We start from the raw sequence: 16,137 nt of genomic DNA, 5'->3' as shown, positions 1-16,137 counted from the left end.
GTTCACCTCCATGTTGTCAAGCTTAACCGGCCCCAACAGTCTGGAGGCTTGCAGGATAGCGTCTCTGTCCCGAAAGTTGAAAATCCGGGCAATGAGGGGCCGCGGAGGGGCTCCGACCTTCGGCCTTCCCCCGGGAACTCTGTGGGCCCGCTCCACCGCGAAGAATTTACTCAGCCCCCGTGGCTGGAGATGGGTAGCGATCAGGTCCTCCACAAATAGGTCCGCCGCCGCTTCCTCCCGTCCCTCGGGTACTCCGATGATGCGAATGTTGTTTCTCCGGGCCCGACTCTCGGAGTCCTCCAGGCGCCGATCCATAAGTGCGCTCGCCTGACTAAGCCGGCGCACCTCTGTTTGTAGCGCCGCCACATCAGTAGTAAGGCCCGATGCGGTGTGGGCCAAAGAATCAACTCGGTCGTTGGTCTTGGAAAGATCGGCCCTCACCAGGCCAACATCCACGAGGACCGAGTCGATCTTCTGTGCCAGTGTGTCGAACCGCTGGCCTACCGAGGCCTTCATCTCGGCAATGGCGCCCATGACATCCCGCAGAGTCAGATCCGTGGGCAGGTCCGGGGCATCAGGAGGGTCCTCAGGGGATTTGTGCGGTCCGCCGGGAGATCCCTTCTGGAGAGTATAGCGGTCCATACTGTTGGCCTGATGGGTGGTGCCACGCCGGGTCGGCTTGGTCTTTGCCCGGTCTCCATCTTGTTTGGTGGCCATGGCCACTAGTCTCCCGGTCGCACCAGTCACGTCGTGAAGGGCAGGCAATCAGGGCCACAAGCTCCGGGGGGGGCCACCCCCGATCGGCGGTGTGGGTCACAGCCGGCGGGCAGGCCAAGTCTCCCAGCGAGACCACACCAACACAAAGAGCCCCGCGACCCAACCCTGCAGTGATTGCAAGGGGGTGCGAAAGCGAAAGCGCGGGGTGCGCGACTCGCCAGGCCCAGCCCGCCGCTGTTGTTCACTTTGTCACTGGGTCACCCCTCAGCGCAAATCCGGGGTCTGGCGAGGAGAAGGCCGCAGACTTCAATCGGTGCTCACTCCGGTGTCCGAGGTCCGATTTGACAACGGGAAACGGGTGCCACCTCAGCTCAGGCTCACCAACACATTCCCCTCATCCGAGACAGGATAAATTCAGGATAGTCGTGGGAGGTTGCGGAGGTCCTCGGGAGGCTCGCACCTACGCGGCCATCTTGGTTGCGCGCTAGGCTCCTCCCCCCAGTGTTAGAATTTGAATGTTCCCTGTTGCAATACTCTAACAAGCATTGGCCGCGTGCGCGAGACGCCATATGTGGTGGGGGAGAAGCGGGAGTTGTGTGCGCGCGCGGCCAAAGCTTGGAAAACAAGCACTGGCCGTGATAAGGATAGCACATGGGCAACAGCACATAACAAGCATTGGCCCAAAGCTTGGAAAACAAGCATTGGCCGTGATCAGGATAGCACATGGGCAACAGCACATAACAAGCATTGGCCATATGTGGTGGGGGAGGGGGAGAAGCGGGAGTTGTGTGCGCCCGCGGCCAAAGCTTTGAAAACAAGCATTGGCCGCGCGACGCGGGCGGAAAAAGTGAAAGCTCCAGATGGTGCCTCGGGCGCTGAAAGCTGACGGCTGCACGCGTGAACGCAAGCGCTAGGCCGTGTGGCAGCACTTTCAAACCCTGTACACTAAATGTCTCGGCCAGACCAGTGCATGCGCTGGATCAGGCAAGACCTAAAAAGATAACCGGCCTTTGCTGCAGTGTGTGGCTAAACACTGATCACTCCAATCGGCTATCCAATGACGTGGTGCTGTGTGACACCATGCACGAAGCAGAGGGAGGTGTACAGCAGCACACTTTCATAAACAGGAGCAGGTCAATCACAAAGGATTTCCAGCTTGGTGAAGCGTCTTTCACAGGCCTTTAGAGATAGCAAATAAGTGTGACATCTTTTGCAACATTTTATTTTGGTGTGTGCAGTCCATAAAAAGCCACTCTTGGGCTGGGTTTGTACACTTCAAGCAATTGCTCGTGTTCCCCTTTCTGCACTGTTTCATGTTGGTGGGCAAAACGGTCTATGGTAATTGTAACTGTACCTTTTATGTGTTATGTCCATGACAAGAGTCGCGAGATAGCAAACAAATTACAAATTGAATGCTAAAGTATGATTCGATTAGGAGCAGGTTAATTCTGTCTTTGCCAAGAGGCATTTGTTGCAAAAAAAATATGGCAGTGCTTTTTGTCATAATCATATATACTGCCCCAGAGTAATCCAGTGCAAAAAGAAATCTGACATTCATTCAGACATGCTGGGCCTCGGCCAGAAAGCCATTTGCTTGTGTCAATTTTATCTACATAGGCAATATCCTTTTTATTGAGTGCAAAACAACGTTTATAATTAACAAAAGTGGGTCTGGCACGTCTAAAAGGTTTACTCACACAGATTTCCCTGTGAGTAAATCTACTCCTGTAATTGGGATTTGTATGCACATACACAGGTTTTCACACTAACCACAAAGAGTAATTGCTTTACCACTGTCCTTACATAGGTCTACATTCACCTGAGAACCCTAACGTGCGTCATAAACAACTAGACTTTGTAATGCGTGCTCTCCCTGTCCACAATCACCTCACATCCCAGGTATGAGGGTGCCCTTGGCAGCAGACATTTTAGTGATAGGGATGGGGGTACTAGGATGATCGGCCTGACGAAGGAGAGTAGAGCAACAAAAGCACCCTACACCTGTGGGCTTTGAAAGGCCCTTGTCCACCTCCCTCCTCAGGCTCTCGGTCTGCCTTATAGTCACATCCTTGCTTCAAAGTCACTGCCAGGCGACTCTTCCTCTCCTCACGTGACCTCAGGTGATGCTTCCATTCTCAGTCCTCTACCCTCAGGTTCCCCTCTTAATACATAGATTCCAACGAATGAGGCATAACATGTGGATATCAAGAAATTTGGGGCATTTTACCAAGGACAAAGGTATGATCTGGTCTGACCTGGAGGATTTGTTCCCAATAACAAGAATTGGCAAAGCCAATAGGTTTCGCCTAGTCAAGAGCTAATGGCTTTGCTAGTGTGTTTTAGCCATGCTGTACAATAGCATGGCTAAAGTTAGCGGCATAGAGGAAAGTGACGTGGAATTTTGTACAGTGGCATGGCGAACAGTGGAGTACAGTGAGTGGGACAGAGTCTTGTGTATTGCAGTGGGATAGAGTGGAGTCGCATAGAGTGGCGTACAATGGAGTGGCAAAGAGTAGAGTGGGCTGGTGTATAGTGCATTGGCTTAGAGTGTTACAGAATATAGTGGCGTAGGGTGCAGCGGCATAGAGTTCAACGGTCTAGAATGCAGTGGAGTAGATTACAGTGTTGCATAGTAGAGTGCTGTGGTGTAGAGTGCAGTGGTGCAGAGTGGAGTAGAGTACAGCACAGTGGCGTAGAGTGCAGTGGTGCACAGTTAAGCAGAGTGGCACAGAGTGTAGTGGCTTAGAGTGGTTCAGAGTAGAGTGGATAGAGCAGTGCAGAGTAGAATATAGTGCCGTAGAGTGTAGTGGCATAGAGTGAAGTGACGTAGAATGGAGTGCTGAAGAGTGCAGGGGCGTAGAGTAGAGTGATGCAGAGTAGAGTGGCGTAAAGTACAGTGGCATAGAGTGCATTGGCATAGAATGAAGTAGTGTAGAGTAGAGTGACATAGAAATCATTGACATAGAGTATAGTGTTGTAGAGTGAAGTGAGGTAGAGTGCAGTGGTGTTGAGTAGAGTGGAGACAAGTAGAGCAGTGCAAAAAAACTGCAGTGGCACGGAGAGCAGTGGCACAGAGTGCTGTGCTGCAAAGTAGAGTGCAGTGGCATGTTGTGGCATAGAGTAGAGTGGACTGAGTAAGCGTGCATTGGAGTAGGGTGTTGCAAAGTATAGTGGTGTAGAGTGCAGTGGCGTATAGTGCAGCTGTATAGAATTCAGAGGAGTACAATGCAGCACTGTAGGAAGCAGTGGCGTAGATTAGAATGGTGCATAGTAGAGTGCAGTGTGGAGTGATGCAGAGTAGAGTGGCATACAGTGCAGAGGCACATAGTGCAGAGGCGTAGAGTAGAGTGATGTAGATTGGCACAGAGTGCAGTAATGAAGATTGCTGCAGAATGTAGTGTTGTAGGGTGCAGTCATGCAGAGTGCAGTGGCGTAGTGTGAAGTGATGCAGAGAAAAGCAGCATAGAGTGCATTGGCATACAGTGCAGTAGTGCAGAGTAGAGTGGCATAGAGGTGGAGAGTGCAGTGATGCTAAGTACAGTGTCTTAGAGTGCAGTGGTGTTGAGTGCAGTGGTGTAGAGTGTAGTGGTGTAGAGTGTAGTGGTGTAGAGTGTAGTGGTTTAGAGTGCAGCAGCATAGAGTGCAGCAGCATAGAGTGCAGTAGCATAGAGTGCAGTAGCATAGAGTGCAGTGGTGTAGAGTGCAGTGGCATAGAACGCAGTGGCATATAGAGCAGTGGCATATAGAGCAGTGGCTTAGAGTGCAGTGGGGTCGAGTGTACTTGTGTAGAGTGCACTGGCATGGAGTGTAGTAGTTTATTTTTAGAGTAGAGTGGCACAGAGTGCAGTGTCATAGATTGGAGTAGAGTGGTGTAGAGTGCAGTGGAGTAGAGTGTTTCACAGTAGAATGAAGTGGTGTAGTGTGTAATGTCTTACAGTAGAGAGGTGTAGAGTTCACTGGCATGGAGTGCAGTGGTGCACAGTAGATTATAGTGGCATACAGTGGATTGGCATAGAGTGCAGGTGCGTAGAGTTGAGTGTTACATAGTAAAATGCATTGGCGTAGAGTGTATTGGCATAGAGTGCAGTGGCGCAGAGTGCAATGTTGCGGAGTGGCGTGAGTGGAGTTGTGCAGAGTAGATTGGAGTGGCTTAAACTGGACTGGTGTAGAGTGCAGTGGTATATAGTAGAGTGGTGTAGAGTGCATTGGCATAGAGTGCAGTAGTGCAGAGTAGAGTGTCATAGTGGTGGAGAGTGCATTGATGCTGAGTACAGTGTCTTAGAGTTCCGTGGTGTAGAGTGCAGTGGTGTAGAGTGCAGTGGTGTAGAGTGTAGTGGCGTATAGTGCAGTAGCATAGAGTGCAGTGGCATAGAGTGCAGTGGCATAGAAAGCAGTAGCATAGAGAGCAGTGGCTTAGAGTGCAGTGGGGTCGAGTGTAGTTGTGTAGAGTGCACTGGCATGGAGTGTAGTAGTTTATTTTTAGAGTAGAGTGGCACAGAGTGCAGTGTCATAGATTGGAGTAGAGTGGTGTAGAGTGCAGTGGAGTAGAGTAGAGTGTTTCACAGTAGAATGAAGTGGTGTAGTGTGTAATGGCTTATAGTAAAAAGGTGTAGACTGCAGTGCCATTGAGTGCAGTGATGCACAGTAGATTATAGTGGCATACAGTGGATTGGCATAGAGTGCAGGTGCGTAGAGTTGAGTGTTACAGAGTAAAATGCATTGACGTAGAGTGTATTGGCATAGAGTGCAGTGGCGCAGAGCGCAATGTTGCGGAGTGGCGTGGAGTGGAGTTGTGCAGAGTAGATTGGAGTGGCCTAGACTGGACTGGTGTAGAGTGCAGCGGTGTGTAGTAGAGTGGAGTAGAGTGCATTGGCATAGAGTAGAGTGGTACAGAGTAGAGTAGAGAAGTGTAGAGTGAAGTGGCGTTGAGTGCAGGTGCGTTGAATGCAGTGGTGCAGAATGGAGTAAAGTGCAGTGGGGCAGAGTGAAGCGGTGTGAAGTAGAGTTATGCAGAGTAGAGTACAGTGGCGTGGAGTGGTGCAGAGTGGAGTGGAGTGGCGTAGAGTGGAGTATGCCTGGTGTGGTTGAATACTGCCATTACAGACAACACATTTTCAATTGAAATGACCATTACATTTGCCAGACATACAGTTTTACTAATAAAACTATACGGCGCAGAAATGGCGTAAACTACTGTAATGATTGTTTTGATCATATAAAAGTATTTGTTTCAAACACAGTTCAGAATTAACAAAAAATGAGCTTTGTCTGTGTTCCCAGTTCTGACATATTCTGCGATACTTGCCCAGTTCATTTAAATGCTGTTGTGTGCTAGAAGAAACACGCTTTCCTACCCCCAGTATCCAGCAAGATTGTCATATAAATCCTATCATTTTGAACTCAGAGAAGGAAAAGTAAACACTAGGCTCCCTCTGAAGACATAACCTGCCTTTGACCTCAGTCTTTGAAGGCACAGCAAATGTGATAGGATAAGAACAAGATTTATAGGCCTTTTTACAGAAAGGAGCACTGGTGGAAGAATACAAGGGGGGCTGATGTGAACATTCTCTGCTCATTGGGAGGGAGGAACTCACCCTATACATCCTAAAACAATGAAAGCCAGCATATAGAAAGCCAAAAAATGTGAGCTACAAAGTACAAAGCAAATGGTAAGCAACGGGCTGCCAGGGAAGCTGTCCGAATGCCCCCTAAAGGTCTTCAGCAAACTAGGCTTCGACCTAAAATGCCGGATTGCCACGCAAGGGAATGGCAGGAGCAGTAGGATTGGACCACGTGATCTTGTTGCCGCTGAAAAATCCTGTTTATGAAACAGGAATATCACACTGCTCATAAGAAGGACCTTCATCTTTTTTCGCAAATAAGATGAGATGCCTGTTGCTATTACTGTCATGCTACAGAATGTACCCATTTGCACTATGAAATTGAACACGATAACCGTAAAACCAATGATTCCAGACTCTTGCACCGTAAAATTGTCTCTCTTGCTTTATTAAAGAAATGACAGCTGCGCTGCGGTACGATAATAGGCTTGAATTTTTGCAATGTCCATGCTTGGAAATTAAATATAGGACGACTCCTCATTTCAGCTCTACAACAAAATATCTTGAGGGACAGTGGCTGAGATTTTTTATTTTACCCCCTTAAAAATGAGATTTTTCTGGCAGCAGTGCAGTTGTACATCTTTCTTGTGACTGATAGACCAAGAAGACAAATCTTGCATGTCCCCGACCTCCGGGGTCAAAACAGTCGGGGGAGGAGGAAAGCTGCTTCGGAATGACTGACTGAGATTCTAGCTCCCTTGGCCGAGGGAATAAGGGCACATGCCAAAACATGCTGTATTGAACGTTTCACCCTCATGCGGTCATTTAAAAAGCTTGGTTAAATCTGGAGTCACCCCATACAGCTGTAATAACGTCTCGCACATGTACTTCTGCACAAATGTGTGGGTAGTAACCTGCAGTACAATGTTACGCATGTACAGCACATTTCCCCACCTATATTTGCGTCTTGTTTTCAACAGCCTTATACTGGTGAAAACGATTCACAATTTTTCTGCGACATGATGTGAATGTAGTGCATCACTGACGTAGTGGTGCCTGTCCCTCTAAACCAAACACCAGTGGCTATCCAGTCACTGCTCATTATATCTTCGAATACACATTGGAGCAACTCTAAATGACAGCAGCCCATTTACCTGAAGTACACCAGAAGTCACAAGAGCTTGAAGATGTGCAACGGACTACCAGCAGGGCACAATGGTCCTGTCCTGAAAGCTTCAACGTTTTTCCCCCCGGAGTTTAATATAGCGCGGACGTGACCCGAAAGCGTCGGGTATCAGAGCGCTTTACATGAGCACCAGCTTCGTTACAGACGGACACATGCATTTTTGGTAGGCACGGGCAGACTAAGTGATTTAGCAAAAGGTTTACACAACCTAACAACAGAACAGAACATTGCTGTTGTTAGAGCTTCAGCACTCACAATGGACTAACACCAGAGCGAAATGCTCTTTGAAAATATTCTACATTCATGATCGATTGACAACAGAATGAAATGCTGCTGTCGTGAGACCTTCAACATGGACTAACACCAATGAGGAATGCAGCCGCTGAGACGGCTTCCACATTCAAGATGCACTAACAGCAATCAGGAATGCTGTTATCATACGACCTTCAACATACAGGATGGATAACACCAGAGCAGGATGCTTCTGTTGCAAGAGCATCCACATTCAAGATGTACTAACACCAATGGAATGTTGCTGCTGAGATGGCTTCCACATTCAAGATGGACTAACACCAATCAGGAATGCTGCTGCTGAGACAAGAGTCCACATTCAAGATGGACTAACACCAATGACGAATGCTTTTATCATCTGACCTTCGACATACAGGATGGATAACACCAGAGCAGGATGCTTCTGTTGCAAGAGCATCCACATTCAAGATGGACTAACACCAATGACGAATGCTGCTGCTGAGACAGCTTCCACATTCAAGATGGACTAACACCAATAAGGAATGCTGCTGCTGAGACAGCTTCCACATTCAAGCTGGGCTAACACCAATGAGGAATGCTGTTATCATCAGACCTTCAACATACAGGATGGACTAACACCAAAGCAGGATGCTGCTGTTGCAAGAGCTTACACATTCAAGACGGACTAACACCAATGAGGAATGCTGCTGCTGAGACAGCTTCCACATTCAAGATGGACTAACACCAATGAGGAATGCTGCTGCTGAGACAGCTTCCACATTCAAGATGGACTAACACCAATGATGAATGCTGTTATCATCAGTCCTTCAACACACAGGATGGACTAACACCAAAGCAGGATGCTGCTGTTGCAAGAGCTTACACATTCAAGACGGGCTAACACCAATGACGAATGCTGCTGCTGAGACAGCTTCCACATTCAAGATGGACTAACACCAATCAGGAATGCAGCTGCTGAGACTTCTTCCACATTCAAGATGAACTAACACCAATAAGGAATGCTGCTGCTGAGACCGCTTCTACATTCAAGCTGGGCTAACACCAATGAGGAATGCTGTTATCATCAGACCTTCAACATACAGGATGGACTAACACCAAAGCAGGATGCTGCTGTTGCAAGAGCTTACTCATTCAAGACGGACTAACACCAATGAGGAATGCTGCTGCTGAGACAGCTTCCACATTCAAGATGGACTAACACCAATGAGGAATGCAGCCGCTGAGACAGCTTCCACATTCAAGACGGACTGACACCAATGAGGAATGCTGTTATCATCAGTCCTTCAACACACAGGATGGACTAACACCAAAGCAGGATGCTGCTGTTGCAAGAGCTTACACATTCAAGACGGGCTAACACCAATGACGAATGCTGCTGCTGAGACAGCTTCCACATTCAAGATGGACTAACACCAATGAGGAACGCTCCTGCTGAGATAGCTTCCACATTCAAGATGGACTAACACCATTGAGGAAAGCTGCTGCTGTGACAGTTTCCACATTCAAGATGGACTAACACTAGAGCAGGATGCTGCCGCCGCAGGAGCTTCCACATTCAAGATGGACTAACACCAAAGAGGTATGCTGCTATCACCAGACCTTCAACATACGCGATGGACTAACAACAATGAGGAATGCTGTTATCATCAGACCTTTAACATACGCGATTGACTAACACCAAAGCAGGATGCTGCTGTTGCAAGAGCTTTTTTTTGCATTTGTCACCCCGAGTGGGGCGGGAATACCCAGACATGGGTCCCATGCTCTCCAAGCTACTGGAGTCAAGGTAGCCTGGCTGATGAGGAGTGAAACCCTGAAACCGGTCGCAGGATATTTGTTTCCGGTCCAGGGAGTACCTGGTCTGGCAGTTCGGGCTGGACTGTTCCCATTGGAAGCAGGGTCAAGAATGATTTGAATATGGCTGGGTTTAAACTGGGATGGCATGGGGAGCAAGAAACAATGGATTTAGGCCCAGATCTCTGTACTTGGGTAAATGTTTGACATTGATCAGCATTCTGTCCATCAATTGTTCTTTTTGCATTTTAGAAGGTTGGCATTCTCTTGTCCTAACCATTTGGTGCATACAGCCTGATCCTGGGTCACATGACTAGGTACAGCTGGCAGCTGGTCTTTGTGTACTGCCCCCAGACAATGAGACAAAGGAAAGATAGATGTTGGCAGGATGGGCTACTCTGAGTTAACGAGGGGGAAGAGCTGTCATCTACCACACTGGCACATCATAAAGAATCTGCCCCAGCACTCTCACAAAGACTTTCTCACTAGTCTTTTTGTTACCCTAGAGAAGCTGGGCAGGACAGGGAGGAAATGCCTGACACCTCAGGGGGTTGGAAACCTCTAGAAAATTACCCCAATTCAAAGTAGGGCACCATGTACTGTCATGTCTTTTAGGATAGTTCCATCAATGTATACCCCATTTTTACATAAACTGTCCCATCCACACGACAATAACGATTCTCAACAAATGACCTTTTGCCTAGTAGCTTGCTCCTGGCCCCTCGACGCCAGGCTCTAAGTATTCTAGCTTAATGTCTGTACCTGACGTACATAAACATGTGCCCGGGCAAGGCAGATATATTCTGTGTAAGGCTCACCACTTTTTTCATCCTTGGCCAACAGCCAGCTGTGCATGATCACACTTGTTTAGAAAAGCTTCGGTGATTGTTTTCAAAACATTTATGATTGTTTTCAAAACATCCATGGTTGTTTTAAAAACACATTGATTTTAGGAAAAACCCTGGAGTGACAACTTTAGTATAAAATACCCTCACTCCCCCTTACAAATCAGAGGGGAATTCCTTCCAGGCTGAGACGGGGGTCCTGCATGCCAAATCTACGACACGCTGCCGTCTGACATCCCTTGCGGGATGTCACCCTCAATGCAAAGACGGGGACCTTCGTTCTAAATCAACACGTGAGAGAGCTGGTTCTTTCGTAGGGGTTTCTTTGCTACAGATACACATAGCTATACACATATACACCTACACATCCAGGTTAGGCTGGGTACATTTAGGCAAAATACTTAGGGCGCGCATTTTAAGAATATGCAAGTGCTACTGTTTCTATCTGAACTGCTTATGTTCATCTTATTAGAACTATGGTAGAAATGTATCTACTATTTACTATATTGGTACTAGCAATCTCTTTTGTATGCTTCTGTCTCCTGATTGTCGCAGCATATATATTTTACACCATGTTGTCGCTGGACCAATAAATACTTATTGAAGCATCCTAATCACCATCCTGTGTATTTTCTGAAATAAAGCAAGCACGAGTGTCTGAGTGAAACATACTGTACTGTTTTCCATGATTCCTGAGGAATCAGGGTTGTCATGTTCAGTGGTTGCCAGAAACTACCTACACCACTGTAGAATACAGGGGGGGTGGTAGTGGCACCTTAGAGCTAGCTGGTCTAACGGCTGACATATCCTGTGGGGGTATCCGGAAGTGGTTGGGACACCAAGGCCTCAGTTTAGGTCATCCAAAACGTGCAGGTCCTGGGGATTCCTAGGACCTACATGACAGTACAAATGTTGGAACCATAGACCACCTCTTCAGTACACTTCTGGACTTGTTGACTCTACCAGGAAAAAGGGCTGTGCTGCTGAAAGGACTGTCACTCTGCTGGATTGATATGCTGCCCTCTTGCCTGGGTGAGAAGGACTGGATCTGCATTTCTAAAACCCGGTTCCCAGAGTGACTCCAAGGGCTAGTTTGCTGGCCTCCTGATCAGAAGCCTCAGGGACATAACAGGTTTCCAACAACCTTCAACCCAGCATCTAGACTCTGCCGTCTGTGAGTCTAACCCTGCCAAGTGGTGCTACCCCAGGCCGGACTCTTGGAAGAGGACCTAAAGATGTTCTTCCTGTCCATCTGTAGACCCAGCAGAACTGATGCATCTCCGCCGCTGCATGACGCAACCCCGAACAGAACTGACCCGTTGCCTTTGCAGCGCGGACTTTCCCGGCATAAGGACTTTGCAACACAGCCTGCCACCCCATCTGAACCGTTGCTGCGCGACGCATCCCCTAAGCAGGGCCTCGCATCACAAGCCTCTCATTAACAGCAGCCTCGACAACGATGCAGGACTCTGCATCGCAAGCCCTGCAGCTTCTTCGGAATTCGCTGGTCGACAACACATCCGCGGCGCAGGACTTCGCATCGTAAGCCTATTGTCGACTGCCTCCTCGGTGACAATGTGGGATCTTGCATCGGAGCCTTGCAACTCCTTGACACTCACACTGAACGGCTTATCTCCGACCTGGGCATCGCATCACCTCAGCTGCGCAATGCATCCTTGACACGGGACTCCACAACTCTTCGCAACCAGGATGTAAGTTACTCTCGTTCAGCAGGTTTTAACTGGGTCCCTGTACCAGGCCTGCTCTGCATCACAGTTGGCTTGAACCTGTGACTGTGCCATGGTCTAGCACAACCAGATAGGCACAATTGGTGCTTTGTTGTTTTGGGCGCTATTTTCACTTAAATCTTTAATATTCTGCCTCTCTACTGATTGGGTTTTGGTCTTGATTTATTTATTAAAATGTACTCTATTTTTCTAAATTGGTGTGAGATTTTCTTGTGTTGTGTTTTAACTTTATAACTGTTTGAAGTGCCGCTTGAATACATGCAACTAAGTTATGCCTGACTGCTCTGTGTCAAGCTACAAGAGGGTTGAGCAAAGGTTTATTTGGGGGTTTGCTTGTACCTTCACCATGACAAGGATTGTGGTTTCTGCTTGAAAAGAGCTTACCCCTTCATCTAGAAATCCAAATTTCTTACATCTTCCCTCTGCCCAGCGTACAGATATTTGTCCATAGTCTTCACACTACCAAGCTGGGCTACGTAGTACATGTAGGTTACATTTCACTATGCCCCAAATACACATATAAACTCTAGGGTTCCCACAGACCACGTTCATCCTTGGGCTGCTCACAGAAAAGTTACATACCGTGTACGCTTTGCTCTTGCTACTGAGGATCTTAGAGATGCCAAAGTCACCGATCTTCACGATCATGTGGTGCTTGTCCAAGAGGATGTTCTGCGTCTTAAGGTCCCGGTGCAGGATAAGTTTGGTGTGCACATGATGCAGAGCCAATAAGATTTGTGCAAAGAAGTGCATAATAGTATCCTCATCCAGCAGTGAGTTACAACGTTTCTGAATGTACTCTGCCAGTGTGCCTCCTAGGTCGGGAAGAAGAAAGATGCTGAGAATTAAGATACAATGGTACCTTGTACATTGAAGACCAACAATCTTAGCATAAATCTGACTTCTCCTTTCTTTTTACTAGGCCCATCTCCACACAGCTTTCAAAAAGGTAATTTTTGCAATCCAAGTATTTCTTAGACTCCCAGATATTTTAGCCTCCATCCCAAGTGCTATATGTATACTAAGTTTATCATCACCTTCCGAAAACAGAATACTCTATAATGTGGGCAAATGCTTGATGGACCAAGGCCAAAGATACTTCATCAGATCACTACTGCAAGCCACTGCAGACTTTTCCTAGCTTCGACTTTGACATTGCAAGCTTCTAAATTCTTGAAATAAAAACACATTAATGCTATCCTTTTCGCCATCCGCCTGTCACTCTGGGATAATTTACTCATAGCTCTGGTACTGCAGTATTCATTTCTTTTCCCCTTTTCTAGATGCAATTCCACATTTTGGTTTTTAATACATTTGTATGTGATAATGTGTAAATTTAGTATTAATTATTACCATAAGCATTCTTACGAAACCGAAGACAGAGTGCTCAGATGCCTTAGAGATCTGTTTGCACAAGGTTTGAAAATGTGTACATAAAGTACAATAGAGCATACCACAAGGCTTTCAGAGACCCCTGACACACTGTATGGATAAAAGGCATTCCAATAGAAAGTGATACATACAACCGGCACCGCAAGGAGCCTAAAGCCCCCCTTCTACACTTGAACAAGCTAAAATGCTCCAATTGGAAGCGTGAGTGCAGAGACCCCACTGCCACAGTGTACAGAGCAAAGACATTCCAATAGGCTGTGTTACATTCACTCTGGCACCACCAGGAGACCAGAGAGCCCAAACCACACTGCTGAGAGAAGGGACATAGTAAGCGTTCCATGAATCAGTATACCACAAAGAATCTAGCCCCACCACACTGAAAAGAGTAAGGATATTCATATAGACATGGCTACATACACTCCGTCACCATCCCAGACCACCCCCCACTAACCACACTGCAGAGAGAAAAGACATTCCAATAGTAAGTGCACCATGGATTCCAATACCATGAGGTTTCAAGTTCCACCATACTGCACAGAATATTCCAATATGAAGTGTTATATTCATTCTGCACCACACGGAGACTAGATGGCCTTTGTCACACTGTACAGATCAAGGACATTTCAATAGGACATACTTTGATTATGCTACAACAAGGGACATTCACTACAGTTCTCAAAGGACCAAACTCATTGTTCTAAATTTTACTAGACACTCTTCAATTTATTAAAAAATATAAAATTTAAAAAAACAGGTCCTTTCCTTTACCTCACTAGTGCGAGAGGCTTATCAGCTTCACATCTGCCAGATGGTTTGTTTGAAGTTCTCTGCATTGCTTCACTTTTTAAAAATAAGGAAGTTCAAAAACTGAGCATTCAGTGAGTAAATTCTGTAAAGAGAAAACTCTGGATCTCCTATCTCGACCCCTACTTTTCTCAAGGGATATACAGGCATGTTTTTGATGAAATTCAAGACATGTCTCCTAGGGTTGAAGGAACCTGCTAAATTGCCTGGCCCCAGATCTCTCTGAGGAGGATCATCACAATATTTTAACAGTTGGAACTGCCATTTAAAGGGACCTTCAAAGTTATCCATCAACTGAATTCATGTCCACCCCTCCCCCGTACTGCTGTGGGGGGTGGGGGAGGAGGACGCTGTATTTCTGTCTTCAACTTCTAACTCTGCAGCACTGAAAGTGCCCGGTGTCTCCATGACCAGAACTAGTGTGACTATGGTTTGCAGATCTGATAATTATGGGCCTGGAGACACTTAGAACTGTGGGTGGATCACAGTTATTGCTCCCAGTGAAATCTCGCCACTCGTAACGATAGCCAATGTGTCTTAACGTTGCAAAGATACCCAGAAGCCATCAGCAAGGACTGACCTGGTGCATACTCCATAGCAATCATCAGGGCTTTGTCTTCCAAGAAGTTTTCATAATATTCAATGATGTTGGGGTGGTTGAGCAGCTTCAGCACCTGACACTCATTTTGTGCAGCCAGTCGTTCGTCTTTGGTCATTTGTTCTACCGGGATGTGTTTGATGATAACCAGCTTCTGATCGGACTTACGCAGGCACAGGTGCACAATTCTACAATCGAATCAACAGAAAGGTGTGGGGTTATTTTAAAACACTGGTGGAGAACCATAAAGTAGCAAGCATTGCCAAAGCCAACCATTAGGTTTCACATTTGAGACGTATTGGGTTTGCCAGTGATTTTAGCAATGCTACTCAGCATCCCAGATGCTGCACAGCATGGATAAAGAATACAAAAAGCTGCTGACAAGCTGTCCTATCATTTTTTATGTGCGCATACCCCACATGCTCGTGCCTACAAAATAATGCAAGGTTTAGTTACTGATCAGAGTTGGATTGGTAACTAAAAGGGAAATAAATAAAACATTTTAAGTCAGTGGGTGGAAGCAACAAGGAAGGCACGGATGGGTGGAGAAGAAGCAACGGGCGAGAGAGCAATGTGGACTGGATGAGGTAGAAGTATACGACTGAACAGAAAGAGGACTTAGGGGGCAGAGAGGAGAAGCAACAGGAAAGAGAGAAGGTGGGCACAGGTGGGGAGGTGAAGCAGCAGGCGAGAGGGCAACGAAGAGTGAGCAGGGACAAGAACAAAGGCGAGAAAGCAATGGGGGAGCATTAAGGTGATGCAATATTGAAGGTTGGAGGAGGTGGGAGAAATCACATTGACAACAGATAGCGAGAGGGAGTGTAAGGAGAGTACAGAAAGCTGGGGAAAACGGCACTATCATTGAGTGCTGAACCAAAAAGAAAAATGTAGTGCTTGAAAAGCAACCAGTAGACACACCAAATCCAGTTAATCAAGAGAGAGATTGTAAAAAGGTAATGCTTCACAGGAAGGACAAGTAAATACAAAAATATCTGCTGTACCTATAGTTATTTTATAAAACGCATCTAAGTCGTTTCTTAAGACAGAAAAAACCACTCTATCTGGACCGTGTAGAGATTACAAAACACAAAGAAATAGGGTATTAATCCATGTTTTAATTTCGACCTTATTTGAAAAAGACTTATTTGATGAATACGTAAGATTTATACATTACACCAATATTTTTATACAAACAAAACCAAGGACCTATTCGTCCTAC

At 46.7% G+C, this 16,137-nt stretch overlaps 1 protein-coding gene across 2 annotated transcripts in view; it reads right to left on the bottom strand.

The window, feature by feature from the left end:
• The window catches only part of NEK8 (NIMA related kinase 8), a 330,474-nt gene that overhangs the window by 262,376 nt on the left and 51,961 nt on the right, over positions 1-16,137 (bottom strand). For both annotated transcript variants that reach the window (XM_085649141.1, XM_085649140.1), the window contains exons 2-3: positions 14,901-15,106; positions 12,707-12,939 (exon numbers count right to left, since the gene is read on the bottom strand). In XM_085649141.1, coding sequence (XP_085505267.1) covers positions 12,707-12,939; positions 14,901-15,106 — 439 coding nt within the window. The remainder of the gene's footprint in view (positions 1-12,706; positions 12,940-14,900; positions 15,107-16,137) is intronic.

This window comes from Triturus cristatus, chromosome 3_2 (assembly GCF_964204655.1).
Source record: "Triturus cristatus chromosome 3_2, aTriCri1.1, whole genome shotgun sequence".
In the NCBI taxonomy this organism is placed as follows: Eukaryota; Metazoa; Chordata; class Amphibia; order Caudata; family Salamandridae; genus Triturus; species Triturus cristatus.
The sequence above is the reverse complement of the archived record's forward strand: the minus strand, read 5'-3'. Positions and strand labels throughout refer to the sequence as shown.